The sequence below is a fragment of the Prorops nasuta genome, unplaced genomic scaffold (assembly GCF_024137725.1).
Source record: "Prorops nasuta isolate Cenicafe-Biocafe unplaced genomic scaffold, Cenicafe_Pnas_1.2 PNAS00001, whole genome shotgun sequence".
NCBI classification, from domain to species: Eukaryota; Metazoa; Arthropoda; class Insecta; order Hymenoptera; family Bethylidae; genus Prorops; species Prorops nasuta.
The window spans coordinates 27,301-51,324 of NW_027116798.1; the positions used below are offsets into that span (position 1 = coordinate 27,301).

The 24,024-nt window shown below is 43.2% G+C and overlaps 2 protein-coding genes across 2 annotated transcripts; both read right to left on the bottom strand.

The window, feature by feature from the left end:
- Nucleotides 1–5,931: 5,931 nt before the first annotated feature.
- Nucleotides 5,932–9,759, bottom strand: LOC136774550 (uncharacterized). Its single transcript, XM_066728931.1, has one exon. The coding sequence runs from the start codon at nt 9,757–9,759 to the stop codon at nt 5,932–5,934; it is 3,828 nt and encodes a 1,275-aa protein (XP_066585028.1).
- Nucleotides 9,760–9,798: 39 nt separating this feature from the next.
- On the bottom strand, nt 9,799–11,064 carry LOC136774556 (uncharacterized). Its single transcript, XM_066728944.1, has one exon. The coding sequence runs from the start codon at nt 11,062–11,064 to the stop codon at nt 9,799–9,801; it is 1,266 nt and encodes a 421-aa protein (XP_066585041.1).
- Between the last annotated feature and the right edge of the window lie 12,960 nt (nt 11,065–24,024).

Below are 24,024 nucleotides of genomic sequence, written 5' to 3' on the forward strand. Positions count from 1 at the left end.
TTGAGTACTTATATAGGACTAGGGTGGCTGACCTGGGGTCATTGAGTACTTATATAGGACTAGGGGGGGTCACATGGGGTCATTGAGTACTTATATAGGACTAGGGTGGCTGACCTGGAGTCATTGAGTACTTATATAGGACTAGACTGGGTTGAACGGGGTCATTGAGTTCTTAGATAGGACTAGGGTGGGTCACATGGGGTCATTGAGTACTTATATGGGACTAGGGGGGGTCACTGAGTACTTATATAGGACTAGGGTGGCTGACCTGAGGTCATTGAGTACTTATATAGGACTAGGGGGGGTCACATGGGGTCATTGAGTACTTATATAGGACTAGGGTGGCTCACATGGCGTCATGGAGAACTTATATATGACTAGGGTGGGAGACATGGGGTCATTTAGTACTTATATAGGACTAGGGTGGGTCACATGGTGTCATTGAGTATTTATATAAGAGTAGGGTGGGTCACATGGGGTCATTGAGTACTTATATAGGACTAGGGTGGGTCACATGGGGTCATTGAGTACTTATATAGGACTAGGGTGGGTCACATGGGGTAATTGTGAACTTATATAGGAATAGGGTGGGTCACATGTGGTCATTGAGTACTTATATAGGACTATGGTGGGTCACATGCCGTCATTGAGTACTTATATAGGACGAGGGTGGGTCACATGGGGTCATTGAGTCCTTATATAGGACTAGGGTGGCTGACCTGGAGTCATTGAGTACTTATATAGCACTAGGGGGGGTCACATGGGGTCATTGAGTACTTATATAGGACTTGGGTGGGTCACATGGCGTCATGGAGAACTTATATACGACTAGGGTGGGAGACATGGGGTCATTGAGTACTTATATAGGACACGAGGGGGTCACATGGGGTCATTGTGTACTTATATAGGACTAGGGTGGGTCACATGGGGTCATTGTGAACTTATATAGGACTAGGGTGGGTGACATGGGGTCATTTAGTACTTATATAGGACTAGGGTGGTTCACATGGGGTCATTGAGTACTTATATAGGACTAGGGTGGGTCACATGGGGTCATTGAGTACTTATATGGGACTAGGGGGGGTCAAATGGGGTCATTGAGTACATATATAGGACTAGGGTGGGTGACATGGTGTCATTGAGTATTTATATAGGAGTAGGGTGGGTCACATGGGGTCATTGAGTACTTATATACAACTAGGGGGGGTCACATGGGGTCATTGAGTACTTATATAGGACTAGGGTGGCTGACCTGGGGTCATTGAGTACTTATATAGGACTAGGGGGGGTCACATGGGGTCATTGAGTACTTATATAGGACTAGGGTGGCTGACCTGGAGTCATTGAGTACTTATATAGGACTAGACTGGGTCGAACGGGGTCATTGAGTTCTTAGATAGGACTAGGGTGGGTCACATGGGGTCATTGAGTACTTATATGGGACTAGGGGGGGTCACTGAGTACTTATATAGGACTAGGGTGGCTGACCTGAGGTCATTGAGTACTTATATAGGACTAGGGGGGGTCACATGGGGTCATTGAGTACTTATATAGGACTAGGGTGGCTCACATGGCGTCATGGAGAACTTATATATGACTAGGGTGGGAGACATGGGGTCATTTAGTACTTATATAGGACTAGGGTGGGTCACATTGTGTCATTGAGTATTTATATAGGAGTAGGGTGGGTCACATGGGGTCATTGAGTACTTATATAGGACTAGGGTGGGTCACATGGGGTCATTGAGTACTTATATAGGACTAGGGTGGGTCACATGGGGTAATTGTGAACTTATATAGGAATAGGGTGGGTCACATGTGGTCATTGAGTACTTATATAGGACTATGGTGGGTCACATGCCGTCATTGAGTACTTATATAGGACGAGGGTGGGTCACATGGGGTCATTGAGTCCTTACATGGGACTAGAGTGGGTCACATGGGGTCATCGAGGACTTATATAGGACTAGACTGGGTCACACGGGGTCATTGAGTACTTAGATAGGACTAAGTGTGGTCACATGGAGTCATTGAGTACTTATATAGTACTAGGGTGGGTCACATGGGGTGATTGAGTACTTATATAAGATTAGGATGGGTCACATGGGGTCATTGAGTACTTATATAGGACTAGGGGGGTCACATGGGGTCATTCAGTACTTATATAGGACATGGGGGGGGTCGCATGGGGTCATTGAGTACTTATATAGGACTAGGGTGGGTCACATGGGGTCATAGAGTACTTATATAGGACTAGGGGTGGTCACATGGGGTCATTGAGTACTTATATAGGACTAGGGTGGCTGACCTGGGGTCATTGAGTACTTATATAGGACTAGGGGGGGTCACATGGGGTCATTGAGTACTTATATAGGACTAGGGTGGCTCACATGGCGTCATGGAGAACTTATATACGATTAGGGTGGGAGACATGGGGTCATTTAGTACTTATATAGGACATGGGGGGTCACATGGGGTTACTGATTACTTATATAGGACTAGGGTGGGTCACATGGGGTAATTGTGACCTTATATAGGAATAGGGTGGGTCACATGGGGTCATTGAGTACTTATATAGGACTAGGGGGGGTCACATGGGGTCATTGAGTACATATATAGGACTAGGGGGGGTCACATGGGGTCATTGAGTACTTATATAGGACTAGGGTGGCTGACCTGGGGTCATTGAGTACTTATATAGGACTAGGGGGGGTTACATGGGGTCATTGAGTACTTATATAGGACTAGGGTGGCTCACATGGCGTCATGGAGAACTTATATACGACTAGTGTGGGAGACATGGGGTCATTTAGTACTTATATAGGACATGGGGGGTCACATGGGGTCATTGAGTACTTATATAGGACTAGGGTGGGTCACATGGGGTAATTGTGAATTTATATAGGAATAGGGTGTGTCACATGGGGTCATTAAGTACTTATATAGGACTAGGGAGGGTCACATGGGGTCATTGAGTACTTATTTGGACAAGGGGGGGTCAGATGGGGTCATTGAGTATTTATATAGGACTAGAGTGGCTGACATGCGGTCATTGAGTACTTATATACAACTAGGGGGGGTCACATGGGGTCATTGAGTACTTATATAGGACTAGGGTGGCTGACCTGGGGTCATTGAGTACTTATATAGGACTAGGGGGGGTCACATGGGGTCATTGAGTACTTATATAGGACTAGGGTGGCTGACCTGGAGTCATTGAGTACTTATATAGGACTAGACTGGGTCGAACGGGGTCATTGAGTTCTTAGATAGGACTAGGGTGGGTCACATGGGGTCATTGAGTACTTATATGGGACTAGGGGGGGTCACTGAGTACTTATATAGGACTAGGGTGGCTGACCTGAGGTCATTGAGTACTTATATAGGACTAGGGGGGGTCACATGGGGTCATTGAGTACTTATATAGGACTAGGGTGGCTCACATGGCGTCATGGAGAACTTATATATGACTAGGGTGGGAGACATGGGGTCATTTAGTACTTATATAGGACTAGGGTGGGTCACATGGTGTCATTGAGTATTTATATAGGAGTAGGGTGGGTCACATGGGGTCATTGAGTACTTATATAGGACTAGGGTGGGTCACATGGGGTCATTGAGTACTTATATAGGACTAGGGTGGGTCACATGGGGTAATTGTGAACTTATATAGGAATAGGGTGGGTCACATGTGGTCATTGAGTACTTATATAGGACTATGGTGGGTCACATGCCGTCATTGAGTACTTATATAGGACGAGGGTGGGTCACATGGGGTCATTGAGTCCTTACATGGGACTAGAGTGGGTCACATGGGGTCATCGAGGACTTATATAGGACTAGACTGGGTCACACGGGGTCATTGAGTACTTAGATAGGACTAAGTGTGGTCACATGGAGTCATTGAGTACTTATATAGTACTAGGGTGGGTCACATGGGGTGATTGAGTACTTATATAAGATTAGGATGGGTCACATGGGGTCATTGAGTACTTATATAGGACTAGGGGGGTCACATGGGGTCATTCAGTACTTATATAGGACATGGGGGGGGTCGCATGGGGTCATTGAGTACTTATATAGGACTAGGGTGGGTCACATGGGGTCATAGAGTACTTATATAGGACTAGGGGTGGTCACATGGGGTCATTGAGTACTTATATAGGACTAGGGTGGCTGACCTGGGGTCATTGAGTACTTATATAGGACTAGGGGGGGTCACATGGGGTCATTGAGTACTTATATAGGACTAGGGTGGCTCACATGGCGTCATGGAGAACTTATATACGACTAGGGTGGGAGACATGGGGTCATTTAGTACTTATATAGGACATGGGGGGTCACATGGGGTTACTGATTACTTATATAGGACTAGGGTGGGTCACATGGGGTAATTGTGAACTTATATAGGAATAGGGTGGGTCACATGGGGTCATTGAGTACTTATATAGGACTAGGGGGGGTCACATGGGGTCATTGAGTACATATATAGGACTAGGGGGGGTCACATGGGGTCATTGAGTACTTATATAGGAATAGGGTGGCTGACCTGGGGTCATTGAGTACTTATATAGGACTAGGGGGGGTTACATGGGGTCATTGAGTACTTATATAGGACTAGGGTGGCTCACATGGCGTCATGGAGAACTTATATACGACTAGTGTGGGAGACATGGGGTCATTTAGTACTTATATAGGACATGGGGGGTCACATGGGGTCATTGAGTACTTATATAGGACTAGGGTGGGTCACATGGGGTAATTGTGAATTTATATAGGAATAGGGTGGGTCACATGGGGTCATTAAGTACTTATATAGGACTAGGGAGGGTCACATGGGGTCATTGAGTACTTATTTGGACAAGGGGGGGTCACATGGGGTCATTGAGTATTTATATAGGACTAGGGTGGCTGACATGCGGTCATTGAGTACTTATATACAACTAGGGGGGGTCACATGGGGTCATTGAGTACTTATATAGGACTAGGGTGGCTGACCTGGGGTCATTGAGTACTTATATAGGACTAGGGGAGGTCACATGGGGTCATTGAGTACTTATATAGGACTAGGGTGGCTGACCTGGAGTCATTGAGTACTTATATAGGACTAGACTGGGTCGAACGGGGTCATTGAGTTCTTAGATAGGACTAGGGTGGGTCACATGGGGTCATTGAGTACTTATATGGGACTAGGGGGGGTCACTGAGTACTTATATAGGACTAGGGTGGCTGACCTGAGGTCATTGAGTACTTATATAGGACTAGGGGGGGTCACATGGGGTCATTGAGTACTTATATAGGACTAGGGTGGCTCACATGGCGTCATGGAGAACTTATATATGACTAGGGTGGGAGACATGGGGTCATTTAGTACTTATATAGGACATGGGGGGGTCACATGGGGTCATTGATTACTTATGGATTGTAGATTGGGGGAATAATGACTCGTTCCCAATTCTTCTTTTATAATCGAATATTAATGTTTATTCTCAATTACAATGTTGTCGCACTTACAAATGTGAATGTTGCGTTTCAATTAAATATTCGTAATCTTGGTTACAATTAATGGCGCAATAACGTTTAACTAATAATAATACGTATCGCTTAGGCGAATGCTGTTTCAGTACGCATTGGCAATCGCTGATTTGTTATATACGTTCGCGTAGACTTAACTATCAAGTCAGAAGTGAAGTCGCCGCCCAAACTCCTCGCTTATATAGCGGTGCGGTGTCAACCGACGAAAACTTCGCGGAAGCGCTCGGCGCTATTTTTCTATGGAAGTAATACGTCGGAGATCGGTTCGTTTGATTCTTGTTTCTAGCATCTTCTAGAATGTTTATTACCAACTACCAAACATGCTCCCCCCGTTGAACAACATGTTCAACAACGCTTCATACATGCGTTAATAGTATTTCATGAGGGTTTACAATTTTATAATGTTTCGGTGGGTAATGGACATAATAGTTTGGTTGTCCTTTTGATCTTTCCGGCGTTGGTCTTGATGGTGGCAGCTCTTGCTATGCCGTCCTCTCCCAGATGTAGTTCTTCGATACGTCCGAGATTCCAGTTGAAACATGGTACGTGTTTCTCCTTTATTAAGACCACCATGCCCACCTTCAAAACTGGGCCGTCTTTGAACCATTTTTGTCGCTCTTGCAATGAATTTAAGTATTCCAGGTTCCAGGTCTTCCAAAAATCTTGACGCATCTTCGATAGGTGTTGCCAAACTGCGAGACGATTTTCATTAACTGAAGAGAAGTCTGATTCAGGTAATGTAGTAAAGGTTCTCCCAATAAGATAGTGTGCAGGTGTCAGCGCAATTATGTCATTAGGGTCGGACGACAGTGAGGTCATAGGTCGAGAATTAAGGACTGCCTCAATTTCGTTCACGAAAGTATTGAACTGTTCCAAAGTGAACACGGTATTGCCAACAACGCGTTTAAAGTGATGTTTAAACATTTTGACAGAAGCCTCCCACAATCCGCCGAAATGCGGCGACAAAGGGGGAATAAAATGCCACTGTATTCTACGCTCGCTCGCGAATTCGGTCACTTTCTTTTTATGTGCGGACGAATTGAGTAGAATGTATAATTCTTTCAGTTTATTATTCGCACCGACGAAATTAGTTCCATTGTCCGAATGTATGTGTCTAGGTAAGCCTCTTCGAGCAACAAACCGTCTTAAGGCTGCTAAAAATCCGTCAGAAGACAAGTCAGTAACTGCTTCTAAATGTATAGCCTTCATTGTCATGCAGACGAATACGCATACATAAGTTTTTACCTGGGTTTTATTACGATACTTCCTTTCTTTTGTGTAAAAAGGCCCGCAAAAATCCACACCCGTTGATTCAAAAGGTAACGCCGTTCGCACACGACTAGAGGGCAAATTGCCCATTTTGTAATGTGTAGTATCAGGTCGGAACCTAATGCATCGTACACATTTGTTTATGACCTTCCGGACTCGATTTCTACCGTCCAGTATCCAGAAATTTTGTCTTATCAAGGATAACGTAGTTAGTACCCCTGTGTGAAAGTTTTTTTCGTGCGTTTCGCGTATTATCGCATCAGTTAACGGGTGCGATCCAGGTAAAAGAATCGGATGTTTCTGAGCGAAGGTTAGCGTTGACTTATGTAATCGACCCCCCACGCGGATTATGTTGTGTTCATCTAGAAACGGACTAAGTCTCGCGAATTTTCCCATTAAATTCCTATCCCTAGTTTTTAATTGCTGTAATTCGGTGTTAAATACACAAGATTGCAGCTCCTTTATGACCCATCGTTCCGCTCGATCAATTTCATCCGGTTGCAACGTCCCTTTAATTTTTGTCTTACGACTTAAAAACCGATAGCAATATGCGATGATTCGTAGTAGCTTTTTGTATGACGAATATTTTTTTAGGAAATCCATACGTTCAGGCACGATTATCAAGCATACGTTTTTGCGTAATTCAGGAACTTCGCTTATTATTACCGTCTCTTCTGGCCATTCGGTTTTGGCCTGATTTAACCATGCTGGACCATAAAACCATGCATGATTGTTTGTCAATGCACCTGGTAATTGACCTCGCGAAATTATGTTCGCTGGATTATTTTCAGATCGCACGTGGCGCCATTGCAATTCCTTGGTCATCTCTTGAATTTCCTTCACCCGATTTGCAACATATGGTTTCAGGATATTCGGAGATTTTTGTATCCACTGTAGAACGATTGTAGAATCACTCCACAAGGTAATATTATCAATCCTACATTGTAAAGCATCTGTTGCTTCGAGACACAGTTTTGATAAAAGTAATGCTCCACTTAATTCTAGACGGGGAATTGTGGTCGGCTTTAATGGCGCCACGCGAGATTTTGCACAAAGTAATTTTACTGATACGTCACCATTATCATTTATGCATCTTACGTATATACACGCTCCAAAGGCAGAACCGCTGGCGTCACAGAATCCATGTAATTGTATTTCGCGTGAATTGTCGCTGATCACCTTTCTCTCGAAAACCGTTTCATTAATGGCATTTAATTGTTTTTCGAATACTAGCCAGTCAGAGTATATCTTCTGCGGAACTGATTCATCCCAATTTAATTTGTGACGCCATACGTCCTGCATTATTTTTTTTGCGTATAATGTTACGGGTCCAATCAATCCTAAGGGATCAAAAATGCTTGCAATTTTTGATAATATGTTTCTTTTCGTAGGTAATTTCTGATCTTGACCTTGAGCTATCGAGTACGAAAAACTGTCTGTTCGTGTATCCCAATTTAAACCTAATGTTTTCAAAGTATCGTTTAACTTAATCGTAAAGTTTGCATGAATGTCGGTCTTCGTGATGCCCAATAATATGTCCGGACTATTCGCGGCCCATTGACGTATCTTGAATCCTCCTTTAGATAATAAGTCAATAATGTCATCTCGAATGGCCCGTAATTCATCGATAGATCCCGCGCCCGTTAATAAGTCGTCTACGTACAAGTGTTCTTTAACGATTTTTGCGGCACGCGGATGTGTTTCTATTTCGTCATCGGCCAATTGATGCAAAACTCTAATTGCTAGATACGGAGATGATGAAATTCCGAATGTTAATGTCTTTAATTGGTATGTTTCTATTTGTTCGTGTTGCCGCCATAGGAATCTTTGAAACTGTTGATCACTATTGTGTACCAATACCTGACGGTACATTTTCTCAATGTCCGCGGTTGCGACGTACTTGTATGTACGAAATCTAATCAGGTGATCATATAATTTTTTCTGAATGGTGGGCCCTGTCATAAGCACTTCGTTTAGCGATAAACCGTTACTTGACTTGGCTGACGCGTCAAAGACTACGCGGACTTTGGTCGTGTCGCTACTTTCTTTGATTACTGCGTGATGCGGCATGTAGTATCCACCGTTGGATTTTGGGCGGCAGATTTGAGCGTGTTCTAAATGTAGATATTCGTTTAAAACTTGATCGTATTTCACTTTGAACTCAACGTTTTTATTTAATTTTCGTTCTAAAGACGATAAACGTCTCATAGCCATTAACTTAGAATCTCCTAAACGAAAATTCGTATCGCGAAACGGCAGCCGTACCACGTATCGTCCGTCAGAATTACGCCTCGTTGTATCTTTGAAATGTTTTTCGCAACGTTCCAAATCTTTTGCCGTGCCATTTCGACTATTGGATTCTTCCGTTATCCAACCTATGTTTGTAGGTCTTCTTATGTTTGCCGCGTGGCATAATGGCGTTAATGGCTTTGTAGACGAGATTCCGCCGACAATCACCCAACCTAATTGAGTTTTTTGCGCGTACGCATCTTCATTGTGATCGGATAAACGAATCTGTCCTACGCAAAACAATGAAGTAGTGACTCCTGATCCTAATAACAGATCTACTGGTCTTGGTATATGAAATTCCGGATCCGCTAGCTTTATATTTCTCGGTATTTTTAATCTATGTCTCGGAAATCTCTCTGTCGGGACTAAATCTGAGATGGTGGGTATGACCAAACACGTTAATTCTCTTTCGTATTGATTAACGATCGATTTTATGCGAATGTTAATTATGCCCTGTGAAATTGTAGTTACGTTGTTCAACGCACTGATGGGTAACGACAATTTCGTGGCGCGCGATTTAATACGTTCGATCAATGAGTCAGTAATAAAATTAGCCGTAGATCCCGTATCTAATATGGCTCTAGCTTCTATATATTGACTATTATCCCCTTCAATTTTTACTACTGCACTCATAATTAGCTGAGGTGTTAGTTGTGGTGTTACCATTGATAAACTAACATTAGAGCCCTTTACTGTGGCCTTTGGTCAATCTGATTTCTCGTTCGCGACGTCTGATTTTGTTGGTATTTGTGTCGTAATTTGTGTGTTTGAGCGCGAATCGAAATGCAATAAGCTATTATGTCGTTTCCCGCAAATCTTACATGCTGAAAACTTACATTCTTTACCCAAGTGTGAACGCATGCAATTATAGCATAATTTAGCTATTTTAACTAATTCGATTCGTTTATCGACCGGCAATTGCTTAAATTTTTTACACATAAACAAAGGATGTGTCTCTTCCTTGCATGCTACGCATTTCTTGTCTACGTTTGCAAGAAATGTTTGGTTATTAGATGATGTGACTTTACGTTTCTTGGTTTGAAACTCGTGTTTGTCTCGATGTGTATCGGATTTCCTGGCCCTTTCGCGTTTCGACGCGCACACGGCGGTACGATAAAGAAATTCATACATTAGATCCGCAGTTGGGAATTCATCGCGACTCAAAGTTTGTTCCCACCTTTCTAACGTATTTTTAGGAAGTTTGTTTTCTAGTATGTGTACTATAATTTCCGAATTTATATCTACGCCTAATGTTTTTAAGGATGCAACATTTTGTTGCATCTCATCAGCGAGTTTACTTAAACCAATAGACGTTTCATTCTCTAAATTTGGTACTTTCATCATTAGAGATAAATGTCTTGATATTAATACGCGTTTGACTTGGTATGCCTTTTCGAGCAATTCCCAAGCTTTGGCGTAATTCATTCCGTCTACAGAAAATATTTTTAATTTATTTTCCGCTTCTCCTGTTAATGCAGATTTCAAGTAATAAAATTTATCCATGTCGGATAATTCTGAATTATTACCGATCAGATTGTTGAATGTATTTTTGAAATTAAGCCAATTTTCATAGTTTCCGTCAAATGTTGGTAGGGGGGCTGTCGGTAGTTTAATTTTTCTTTTTAATGTACATAAGTTCGTATCGATATTATTTTGGGATCCTCCCCCCGATGCTACTGAACATCTTTCCGATAAATTTGTACCGCCTAATATATTTTCCGCCCTACCTGCTAATGTATAAAATTTTTCTGTAATACTAATCGCTTCGACAACATGTCCACTACCTGGATCTGCTATTATCAACTCGTCGTTTGATTCTTCAAACGCATGAAATAACGCGGTTATTCTCGCGATACGTAGCTTTAACGTGGCATTGTCAATTTTACCTTTGTCTAATAAATTGGATACTGTTGTAATTTGGGTTTTTAATGACGCCCTTTTCTGTATCGATAATCTAATTTCATCGGACATTGTTGGCACCGTAATCACAATAGAACAGAACTTACTACTTACTCGTTGTCCCGATTTGCGATTCTCGACCGCACCTCAATGTCTCCTCGCCTCTCAATGTCTCGTTGCCTGTCGCAGCTTGTCGTAAGTTGATACAATTTTATATAATTCGCACTATGATAACTCACGACCTCTGATTCGCACTATGCTACCTCACAGGAGGCACCAAATGGATTGTAGATTGGGGGAATAATGACTCGTTCCCAATTCTTCTTTTATAATCGAATATTAATGTTTATTCTCAATTACAATGTTGTCGCACTTACAAATGTGAATGTTACGTTTCAATTAAATATTCGTAATCTTGGTTACAATAAATGGCGCAATAACGTTTAACTAATAATAATACGTATCGCTTAGGCGAATGCTGTTTCAGTACGCATTGGCAATCGCTGATTTGTTATATACGTTCGCGTAGACTTAACTATCAAGTCAGAAGTGAAGTCGCCGCCCAAACTCCTCGCTTATATAGCGGTGCGGTGTCAACCGACGAAAACTTCGCGGAAGCGCTCGGCGCTATTTTTCTATGGAAGTAATACGTCGGAGATCGGTTCGTTTGATTCTTGTTTCTAGCATCTTCTAGAATGTTTATTACCAACTACCAAACAACTTATATAGGACTAGGGTGGGTCACATGGGGTAATTGTGAACTTATATAGGAATAGGGTGGGTCACATGGGGTCATTGAGTACTTATATAGGACTAGGGGGGGTCACATGGGGTCATTGAGTACTTATATAGGACAAGGGGGGGGTCACATGGGGTCATTGAGTACTTATATAGGACTAGGGTGGCTGACCTGCGGTTATTGAGTACTTATATAGGACTAGGGGGGGGTCACATGGGGTCATTGAGTACTTATATAGGACTAGGGTGGCTGAGCTGGGGTCATTGAGTACTTATATAGGACTAGGGGGGTCACATGGGGTCATTGAGTACTTATATAGGACTAAGGTGGGTCACATGCCGTCATTGAGTACTTATATAGGACTAGGGTGGGTCACATGGGGTCATCGAGTACTTATATAAGACTAGGGTGGGTCACATGTGGTCATTGAGTACTTATATAGGAATAGGGTGGGTCACATGGGGTCATTGAGTACTTATATAGGACTAGGGGGGGTCACTTGGGGTCATTGAGCACTTATATTGGACTAGGGTGGGTCACATGGGGTCATTGAGTACTTATATTGGACTAGGGTGGGTCACATGGGGTCATTGAGTACTTATATAGGACTAGGGGAGTCACATGGGGTCATTGAGTACTTATACAGGAATAGGGTGGGCCACATGGGGTCATTGAGTACTTATATAGGACTAGGGGGGGTCACATGGGGTCATTGAGTACTTATATTGGACTAGGGTGGGTCACATGGGGTCATTGAGTACTTATATAGGACTAGGGTGGGTCACATGGGGTAATTGTGAACTTATATAGGAATAGGGTGGGTCACATGGGGTCATTGAGTACTTATATAGGACTAGGGGGGGTCACATGGGGTCATTGAGTACTTATATAGGACTAGGGTGGGTCACATGGCGTCATGGAGAACTTATATACGACTAGGGTGGGAGACATGGGGTCATTTAGTACTTATATAGGACATGGGGGGGGTCACATGGGGTCATTGAGTACTTATATAGGACTAGGGGGGGTCACATGTGGTCATTGAGTACTTATATAGGACTAGGGGGGGTCACATGGGGTCATTGAGTACTTATATAGGAATAGAATGGGTCACATGGGGTCATTGAGTACTTATATAGGACTAGGGGGGGTCACATGTGGTCATTGAGTACTTATATAGGACTAGGGGGGGGTCACATGGGGTCATTGAGTACTTATATAGGAATAGAATGGGTCACAAGGGGTCATTGAGTACTTATATAGGACTAGGGGGGGTCACATGGGGTGATTGAGTACTTATATAAGATTAGGATGGGTCACATGGGGTCATTGAGTACTTATATAGGACTAGGGGGGTCACATGGGGTCATTCAGTACTTATATAGGACATGGGGGGGGGTCGCATGGGGTCATTGAGTACTTATATAGGACTAGGGTGGGTCACATGGGGTCATAGAGTACTTATATAGGACTAGGGTGGCTCACATGGCGTCATGGAGAACTTATATACGACTAGGGTGGGAGACATGGGGTCATTTAGTACTTATATAGGACATGGGGGGTCACATGGGGTTACTGATTACTTATATAGGACTAGGGTGGGTCACATGGGGTAATTGTGAACTTATATAGGAATAGGGTGGGTCACATGGGGTCATTGAGTACTTATATAGGACTAGGGGGGGTCACATGGGGTCATTGAGTACATATATAGGACTAGGGGGGGTCACATGGGGTCATTGAGTACTTATATAGGACTAGGGTGGCTGACCTGGGGTCATTGAGTACTTATATAGGACTAGGGGGGGTCACATGGGGTCATTGAGTACTTATATAGGACTAGGGTGGCTCACATGGCGTCATGGAGAACTTATATACGACTAGGGTGGGAGACATGGGGTCATTTAGTACTTATATAGGACATGGGGGGTCACATGGGGTTACTGATTACTTATATAGGACTAGGGTGGGTCACATGGGGTAATTGTGAACTTATATAGGAATAGGGTGGGTCACATGGGGTCATTGAGTACTTATATAGGACTAGGGGGGGTCACATGGGGTCATTGAGTACATATATAGGACTAGGGGGGGTCACATGGGGTCATTGAGTACTTATATAGGACTAGGGTGGCTGACCTGGGGTCATTGAGTACTTATATAGGACTAGGGGGGGTCACATGGGGTCATTGAGTACTTATATTGGACTAGGGTGGGTCACATGGGGTCATTGAGTACTTATATAGGACTAGGGAGGTCACATGGTGTCATTGAGTACTTATATAGGACTAGGGTGGCTGACCTGAGGTCATTGAGTACTTATATAGGACTAGGGGGGGTCACATGGGGTCATTGAGTACTTATATAGGACTAGGGGGGTCACATGGGGTCATTGAGTACTTATACAGGAATAGGGTGGGAGACATGGGGTCATTTAGTACTTATATAGGACATGGGGGGTCACATGGGGTCATTGAGTACTTATATAGGACTAGGGTGGGTCACATGGGGTAATTGTGAACTTATATAGGAATAGGGTGGGTCACATGGGGTCATTGAGTACTTATATAGGACTAGGGGGGGTCACATGGGGTCATTGAGTACTTATATAGGACTAGGGTGGGTCACATGGCGTCATGGAGAACTTATATACGACTAGGGTGGGAGACATGGGGTCATTTAGTACTTATATAGGACATGGGGGGGGGTCACATGGGGTCATTGAGTACTTATATAGGACTAGGGGGGGTCACATGTGGTCATTGAGTACTTATATAGGACTAGGGGGGGTCACATGGGGTCATTGAGTACTTATATAGGAATAGAATGGGTCACATGGGGTCATTGAGTACTTATATAGGACTAGGGGGGGTCACATGTGGTCATTGAGTACTTATATAGGACTAGGGGGGGGTCACATGGGGTCATTGAGTACTTATATAGGAATAGAATGGGTCACAAGGGGTCATTGAGTACTTATATAGGACTAGGGGGGGTCACATGGGGTGATTGAGTACTTATATAAGATTAGGATGGGTCACATGGGGTCATTGAGTACTTATATAGGACTAGGGGGGTCACATGGGGTCATTCAGTACTTATATAGGACATGGGGGGGGGTCGCATGGGGTCATTGAGTACTTATATAGGACTAGGGTGGGTCACATGGGGTCATAGAGTACTTATATAGGACTAGGGTGGCTCACATGGCGTCATGGAGAACTTATATACGACTAGGGTGGGAGACATGGGGTCATTTAGTACTTATATAGGACATGGGGGGTCACATGGGGTTACTGATTACTTATATAGGACTAGGGTGGGTCACATGGGGTAATTGTGAACTTATATAGGAATAGGGTGGGTCACATGGGGTCATTGAGTACTTATATAGGACTAGGGGGGGTCACATGGGGTCATTGAGTACATATATAGGACTAGGGGGGGTCACATGGGGTCATTGAGTACTTATATAGGACTAGGGTGGCTGACCTGGGGTCATTGAGTACTTATATAGGACTAGGGGGGGTCACATGGGGTCATTGAGTACTTATATAGGACTAGGGTGGCTCACATGGCGTCATGGAGAACTTATATACGACTAGGGTGGGAGACATGGGGTCATTTAGTACTTATATAGGACATGGGGGGTCACATGGGGTTACTGATTACTTATATAGGACTAGGGTGGGTCACATGGGGTAATTGTGAACTTATATAGGAATAGGGTGGGTCACATGGGGTCATTGAGTACTTATATAGGACTAGGGGGGGTCACATGGGGTCATTGAGTACATATATAGGACTAGGGGGGGTCACATGGGGTCATTGAGTACTTATATAGGAATAGGGTGGCTGACCTGGGGTCATTGAGTACTTATGTAGGACTAGGGGGGGTTACATGGGGTCATTGAGTACTTATATAGGACTAGGGTGGCTCACATGGCGTCATGGAGAACTTATATACGACTAGTGTGGGAGACATGGGGTCATTTAGTACTTATATAGGACATGGGGGGTCACATGGGGTCATTGAGTACTTATATAGGACTAGGGTGGGTCACATGGGGTAATTGTGAATTTATATAGGAATAGGGTGGGTCACATGGGGTCATTAAGTACTTATATAGGACTAGGGAGGGTCACATGGGGTCATTGAGTACTTATTTGGACAAGGGGGGGTCACATGGGGTCATTGAGTATTTATATAGGACTAGGGTGGCTGACATGCGGTCATTGAGTACTTATATACAACTAGGGGGGGTCACATGGGGTCATTGAGTACTTATATAGGACTAGGGTGGCTGACCTGGGGTCATTGAGTACTTATATAGGACTAGGGGAGGTCACATGGGGTCATTGAGTACTTATATAGGACTAGGGTGGCTGACCTGGAGTCATTGAGTACTTATATAGGACTAGACTGGGTCGAACGGGGTCATTGAGTTCTTAGATAGGACTAGGGTGGGTCACATGGGGTCATTGAGTACTTATATGGGACTAGGGGGGGTCACTGAGTACTTATATAGGACTAGGGTGGCTGACCTGAGGTCATTGAGTACTTATATAGGACTAGGGGGGGTCACATGGGGCCATTGAGTACTTATATAGGACTAGGGTGGCTCACATGGCGTCATGGAGAACTTATATATGACTAGGGTGGGAGACATGGGGTCATTTAGTACTTATATAGGACATGGGGGGGTCACATGGGGTCATTGATTACTTATATAGGACTAGGGTGGGTCACATGGGGTAATTGTGAACTTATATAGGAATAGGGTGGGTCACATGGGGTCATTGAGTACTTATATAGGACTAGGGGGGGTCACATGGGGTCATTGAGTACTTATATAGGACTAGGGGGGTCACATGGGGTCATTGAGTACTTATACAGGAATAGGGTGGGAGACGTGGGGTCATTTAGTACTTATATAGGACATGGGGGGGTCACATGGGGTCATTGAGTACTTATATAGGACTAGGGGGGTCACATGGGGTCATTGAGTACTTATTGTTATGTACATAGAATAAACATACATAACTCATTGCTATTATAAGCACTATATAATTAATATTATTAATATTATTATCATTTAAAGATATAATTAATAACTCTAAATCTATCATGATTATATTAAAATATCAATAGCCTCATTGTAAAGGAGAGATACTCCTAAAAGCGACAAATTCCTAAATGTAATACGAAGCGCCAGACGCAGCTCGTTCACACAGTCGCCAAGGCTAAGTCCCGACACGTGGCAAAATGCACTTCGACGGCAGTCGAATGTTCTAGAACAATGACGCATTTGACCATTGGGACCCGCAAATGTTACCATATAAGGTGATGTTTGACGCTGCACTTTGAGGGTAGGAGCCCCAAACGTGCAGCCCCAAAAATCAGTTCGAGTCAAAAGCTAGAAGGAACCAGTCGAGTCTCCTAGGACCTTCAGTCCTCTTATTTCTTAAACTTATCCAGGCAATCCTTTGTCTCTTAAAACTATAATTATCTAGCTCATAGCTCTGGTTATCAATTTGTATAAAAAGAAACATTGTAAATCAAACGTCAATAAACTTTATTATACAAAAGAATTTCGAGTTTGTCGTGAATCAGCGATTGAACCACAACAAACTGGTGGCAGCGGTGGGATCCGTTGACTGGTGAAGATCAAACCTACATAAATCTTCATCCCAAGGAAAATCAAGAAAATTCTATTTCTTCGATCGACCAACCTCTACAAGGACGAACCGACGTGGACGATCAACGATACTCAACGAGACATCCGCCAACTTCGCCTTTCTCAGCAACGGAGCGACAAACCCACAACTTCGAGGTTCACCCCGCATACTACCTCACGACTACAAGAAATCAACGACTGGAAACCAGCAGAACTTGCAGCCAGCCAACCAGTGAAAATGAGCTTTTGGTGAGTACGGTACCAATCATATCAGTAGCAATTTTATTTGTGAACATTGTAACCGCGAGCCCATAGCGTTCGTAGTACTAAATTTCTTCCATGTACCGTAATCCCGATAATTTAGACCGAACTCAATCTGAACCCAGCTTAACTCCCGCGACACATAGCGTACCTCGACCAAATCGTGTTTCAATCTCCCGAGAGATAGACAGTTGCATCTCTCAATTAGGGAATAGAACTTTGCGTACTCTTAGGGAAACCGACGAAGGAACCCCATTTCGAAACGTAAATACGCGAAGACGGAATAGACTAACTATGGCTCACCGTGGCAACGCGAATAACGACGCCCCAGATTTAGACCATAGTTACACCGCGGAACGTCCCCCTATCAGAATAGAAGACGCACCAACAAACACGATTCCACTTGACGAAAGCGTACCTCCTAGCGCCATAGATGCTGAAATTAGAAGATTACACCACAGCATAAGGCCCCGCGATATTAGCATAATGGAAGAAGAAAACGCGAGACTGAGAGACGAACTCTCCAGGTTACGACAAAATTTTAATAGGTTCCCCTCGAGGACCTCCACGGCAAGACCGACACAAAGAACATCGTATGTGACTCCATGCGAAAGACCTCGATACGTGCCAGATCTAGACGATGAGGAAGAAGAAGAACCTCACCACGGATATGCTTCCCTACACGTAACTCTTGGAAGAATTCCAAAGTATAAAGGAGACCCAGACGAGCTAGAACCGTTTGTGAATTCCATAATTATGGCAAACCAAAATCTACACCCGTTAGATAGAGACGAATTTCTACGGCAGGTTAGATTCACTATACTAAGAGGCAAAGCTTATACCGAAACTAAGCACAAAGTAATCGAAAATATCGAGCAACTAATACGAGAATTAGAAGAAGCATTCAAACCCCGACGGTCTACCGCGACCCTTCAAAATAGTTTAAATCGATGCCGACAAGGAAAAGATGAATCGGTACGATCCTATGCTTCTCGACTAGAAGACATATTATCAGGTTTGAAAGAAAGATGCATCACGCCAGCAAATGACCCGGCTAAAAACGAAGCCATAGAGGAATTGTTAACGCAACAAGCGAAACATCAGTTCATAAAAGGATTGAATTTTAAACTCCAAGTTATGGTAGCATCTTGTGAACGTGCAACTCTAAGAGAATCAATTGCTATCGCAATCGATCGTGAATCCTTGACTCGCTCCGACGAAGAGTACAGAACTCAACAGGGCTCGACCCATGGCAGACGCGATAACCAAGGACAACAACGATCCTCCGGACAACGGAATAATTCGCACCTCCATTGCAAACGCTGCGATAGGAAAGGACATGTAGCCGAAAAGTGCTACGCGCGACTTAGCAACGCAAAACGGACTCAGAGTCACTCATCTTCCGTTAACAAAGTATCCACCTCTTGCAATTATTGCAAAAAACCAGGACACACCGTCCAAGAGTGCCGCACATTAAAAGCAAAGCGAGAAAGAGAAGCTCAGCAGAATGCAAATAATTCAGAGCAACCAATTAACGAAAACCTGAATCGACCAACACCTGTAGGAAATTTAACCGCTAATATGGTATTATGTACTCCCATAAAAAATCTGATCGAAGTACAAGCCGCTGAATTCATACGACCAGCAACCTTACTCTTCGATACTGGAGCCGATGTCTCCATAATTAAAATAAAAGTCCTGCGCAAGGAAACGATAGCTGACAAAACCCCGATTACGCTAACAGGAATAAGTGGAACACCTGTAAAGACGCTTGGATCAGTTTACCTACACGTAAAAGTCGGAAAATACACTATAGCCCATAAATTTCAAATAGTACCAGACACCTTTTCGCTAATAGCCGACGGACTAATCGGTATGGATTTCTGGAAAAGAAACAGTTTCCATTATGAAAAGGACGTGTCCTTGACGATGCTGGGACACACCTGGCCAATGAAACAAGTAGTATCACGCACGGTATCACTAAAACCGAGATCCCAAACATTAGTAGCCGCGTTAACAGATAGTAAACAAGACGGCATTGTAAACGGACACCAAATACTACCTGGAGTGTATATAGGTAACTGTGCCACTAGGCCAACCAACTCTACCTGCTGCGTCAGCATCTTGAACATCACGGAGAAAGAACTAGAGATACCCTTGCCTACAGTTGTGTTAGAAGATATTCCGAGTCCACCGACTCAGGGCAACGACCCTTCTGTACCCATAACAGTATACGCTGTAAATAATTGCGCCAGCGATCGACTCGCCCGGCTAAAGTCTCAATTAGAACTAAATCATTTAAATCGGGAAGAATTGCGCACTCTAACAGAAATCTGTGAGGAATACAATGATATATTTCACTTAGAAGGTGACAAACTCCTCACCACTGAAGCGGTAAAACACACTATTACCTTGGTAGAAAACACCAAGCCTATCTTCAAGAAACCCTATAGGTTACCTGAAAAGCATAAACAGGAAATTGATAAACAAATTTCTCAGCTAGAAGCTGACGGAATAGTACGGCCGAGCCGAAGCCAGTGGAACGCGCCACTGCTCGTGGTACCCAAGAAACCCGATGCACAAGGAAATATAAAAATGCGCATCGTCGTAGATTTTCGCAAGCTAAACGAAGCTACTATAGGTGATGCCTATCCATTGCCAAACATCACCGAAATATTGGACCAACTAGGCCACTCGAAATATTTCACCACCCTTGACCTAGCCTCTGGATTTCACCAGATAGGCATGGCTGAAGAAGACAAGGAAAAAACAGCCTTCTCCACACCCCTAGGGCACTACGAGTACAACCGCATGCCCTTTGGATTGAAAAACGCGCCAGCTACGTTTCAACGTTTAATGAACACCGTATTATCCGGACTCCAAGGGATCCAATGTTTCGTTTACCTTGACGACATAGTAATTCACGCCCCTACTCTAATAGAGCACAATAAAAGACTAAAACAAGTGTTCATTCGATTGCGTGAAAATACTCTAAAGCTGCAACCGGAAAAATGCCGTTTCCTTCGCAAGGAAACTTGCTACCTGGGTCATATAATTACGGACAAAGGCATCTCTCCAGACCCAACTAAAATAGAAGCTGTAAAAAATTTTCCAGCACCCAAGAGCGTAAAGGACGTACAATCCTTTTTAGGCCTAGCAGGCTATTACCGAAGGTTCATTGACCATTTTGCTGACCTGTCGAAACCCATGACGAACCTATTAAAGAAAGGAGTGAAGTTCAACTGGACCTCCCTAGAACAATCATCATTTGAAAATCTAAAGGAAAGATTGACTACTGCACCACTTTTACAGTATCCAGACTTTCATCTTCCCTTCATTCTAACCACGGACGCTTCCAATAAAGCAATAGGAGCCGTGTTATCGCAAGGCGAGGTAGGCAAAGACCTCCCCGTTGCTTACGCCAGCAGAACGCTTAACAAGGCCGAAGTAAACTACAGCACCACGGAAAAAGAATTAGCAGCTATAGTTTGGGCTGTACAAAATTTTCGACCTTACTTATATGGTACTAGATTTACCATCATCACCGATCATCAACCACTTACTTGGCTTTTCAATGTAGAAAACCCAGGCTCCAGATTGATGCGTTGGAGGTTAAAGCTAGCCGAGTACGATTACGAAATTAGATACAAACCAGGTACTCAGAATACAAACGCAGATGCGCTAAGTCGTATATACGTGACCACGCGCTCAAGAGCACGGCAAGCCGCCCCAAAGGCCAACCGACTCAGACGAGGATGCAACCTCAGCTAACTCCGACGCCGAGGAAAAAACAGCTGATGAGAAGTCATCAACCTATACTCCCGCAATGATAAACCAAATCCTTTACGAGTATCACGATACTCCCTTCGGAGGACATGAAGGCGTAAATAGAACTCTGCAAAGAATTAAAATTAGACACGTTTGGCCAAATATGAAAAAGGACATTGAAGAATACATAAAAAAATGTGACAAGTGCCAGCGCAATAAAACAGGCAACGTGAAACGTGCACCAATGCAGATAACAGACACGCCAGTAGAACCCTTCGAAAAGGTCGCCCTAGATATAATAGGACCATACCCTGCGACCAAACAAGGAAATAAGTATGCCTTAACCTTCCAAGACCTTTTCACAAGGTACAGCATAGCCCTACCAATTCAAGACCAGTCAGCCTCTACTGTGGCACGACTATTCGTTGAAAGGATCATTTTTTCTTACGGGCTACCCCAAAAGGTTTTAACTGACCAGGGCACTAACTTTCTAAGTAACCTCTTTAAGGACGTCTGTAAGCTATTAAAAATTGACAAAATACAGACCACGGCATACCACCCACAGTCGAATGGTGCGCTAGAAAGGTCGCACCGAACATTGGCGTCGTACTTAAAAAACTTTGTCAACGAAGATTTAGATAACTGGGACGAATGGTTACCCTACGCCATGTTCACCTATAACACTACGCCACACACAGCTACAGGCCGAACGCCTTTCTCACTGCTATTCGGACGCGAGGTTGAATTACCGACCACGCTCAAATATCCGCCGCAACCTACGTATACATTTGAAGATTATTATAACGAGCTTCGCGAAAGAATTCGCTCAACAGGTAACGTCATGAAGGACCAATTAATACGGGAAAAGGAAAAATCGAAGATCTATTATGATCACAATACTCAAGAATCAAATTACGAAGTAGGAGACCAAGTATTGTTAAAGCGAGAAATGATTCGCGCTGGAAGACCGAAGAAATTGGAACCCCTATACGACGGTCCCTATACCATAACCGCAAAACTAAGCGAGTTAAATTATGAGTTAGCAGTAGGTAAGAAGAAAATCGTAACCCACGTCAATAGGCTAAAGCCGTATCACGTATAGTTACCGACTCATACACTCACATACACTATCCTCTCTTAACTCTTTTTCCCATCGCCCTAATCAATTTCCTACTACAATTTACTCTTATAATTACTATTAAAATTAAATCAATTCTATATGCTACTACCACTAGAATTATCTAACCATAATAATTAAATTTTATGAATAATCAACCTTACCAATTTTTTTTTTATCAAAATCAACTCTTAAATATTTTCGTTACAATTAATAAGTAAAGCTCGATTAAAAAAAAAAAAAAAAAAAAAAAAAAAAAAAAAAAAGGGAAAGAGATATATATACATAATTTTAATCCCTAAGATATTTTTATAAGTTTTCCCCTCCCTTATTATCATTAGAATTTCTCTAATTCCTCCTTCCTCCCTCTTGCCCTAACTATCTCTAAAAACTTAAATATCAGGGAAAGGTACTAAAATTAGAAATAAGACATACATTTAAATAAATCGGAATTTATTCAAAACCAAAAGAGTCAACACGCCTCCACTCACAATTGTTACAACAATTTTTTTTTAATATATAAACATTTATTTTATTTTGAATACAAATTTTTTTTTTAACTAAATTAAACCGTGGTAACGGAGGACGTCCTTCTCCTCCAACGGCGGACCCGTCCACCCTTCAACCTGCTGGTTGGGATACCCCCAACCACGGTAGGGCTCCACCCCGGTGTACTGGAGCCACCGTATTCCAAACAAGTCGAAGACGACCCAGAAGCTGTCCTCCAGGCAGTCATAGTCCCACTCGTGATGCCTCTGGATGCGGTCCGACTTTCGGCACATCCTCCGGAACTGCACCGCACCCACGTTGAAAATTATGACTAAATAAACAAAAAAAAAAAGGGGGATAGAAACAACGAAATTAAAATTAATTAGAAACAAAAACAAAAAAAAGAGAGAGAGACACTCACCATCATCCAGCCTTAAGAAAAGGCGACGCCCCTGGCCGTCAATCTCTCCACGGTCGTACATGTCTTTCCGTTTGTACACTTGAACAGCCATTGCACAATAAACTCTGGGAAACTTTGAAACTTTTTCGGTCGAATCAAGACGAAATGAAATTCCCCGCACGGGAACCACTAATATATAGTGCATTCCCCACTTCACGCAAATTCACGCAAAAACGCTGACCCAATGTCTACGAACTAGACGCACTTTCGCGACCGACTAAAATAACTCCCATGTAGAAATAAAACTTGTTTAAATTTTACATATTAAAATTCCAAAATTAACCAAACATACCCTTTATTATAGGTGCATGCTGACCCTTATGGTCATAACGATCCACAGAAGCTCCCAGCAAGTCCAAAATATTCCCATCAAAGGTCAACCGGGACTATTCTATGAAAAATTCGGCACGGTCAATTTTTATAAAGAGAAATGGAAATTAGTGATAACTACCGACATAGTAGAATACCGCCAAAGACTCGCGCAACTAAACAAATTCCTATACGACCACGCCCTTTGCTC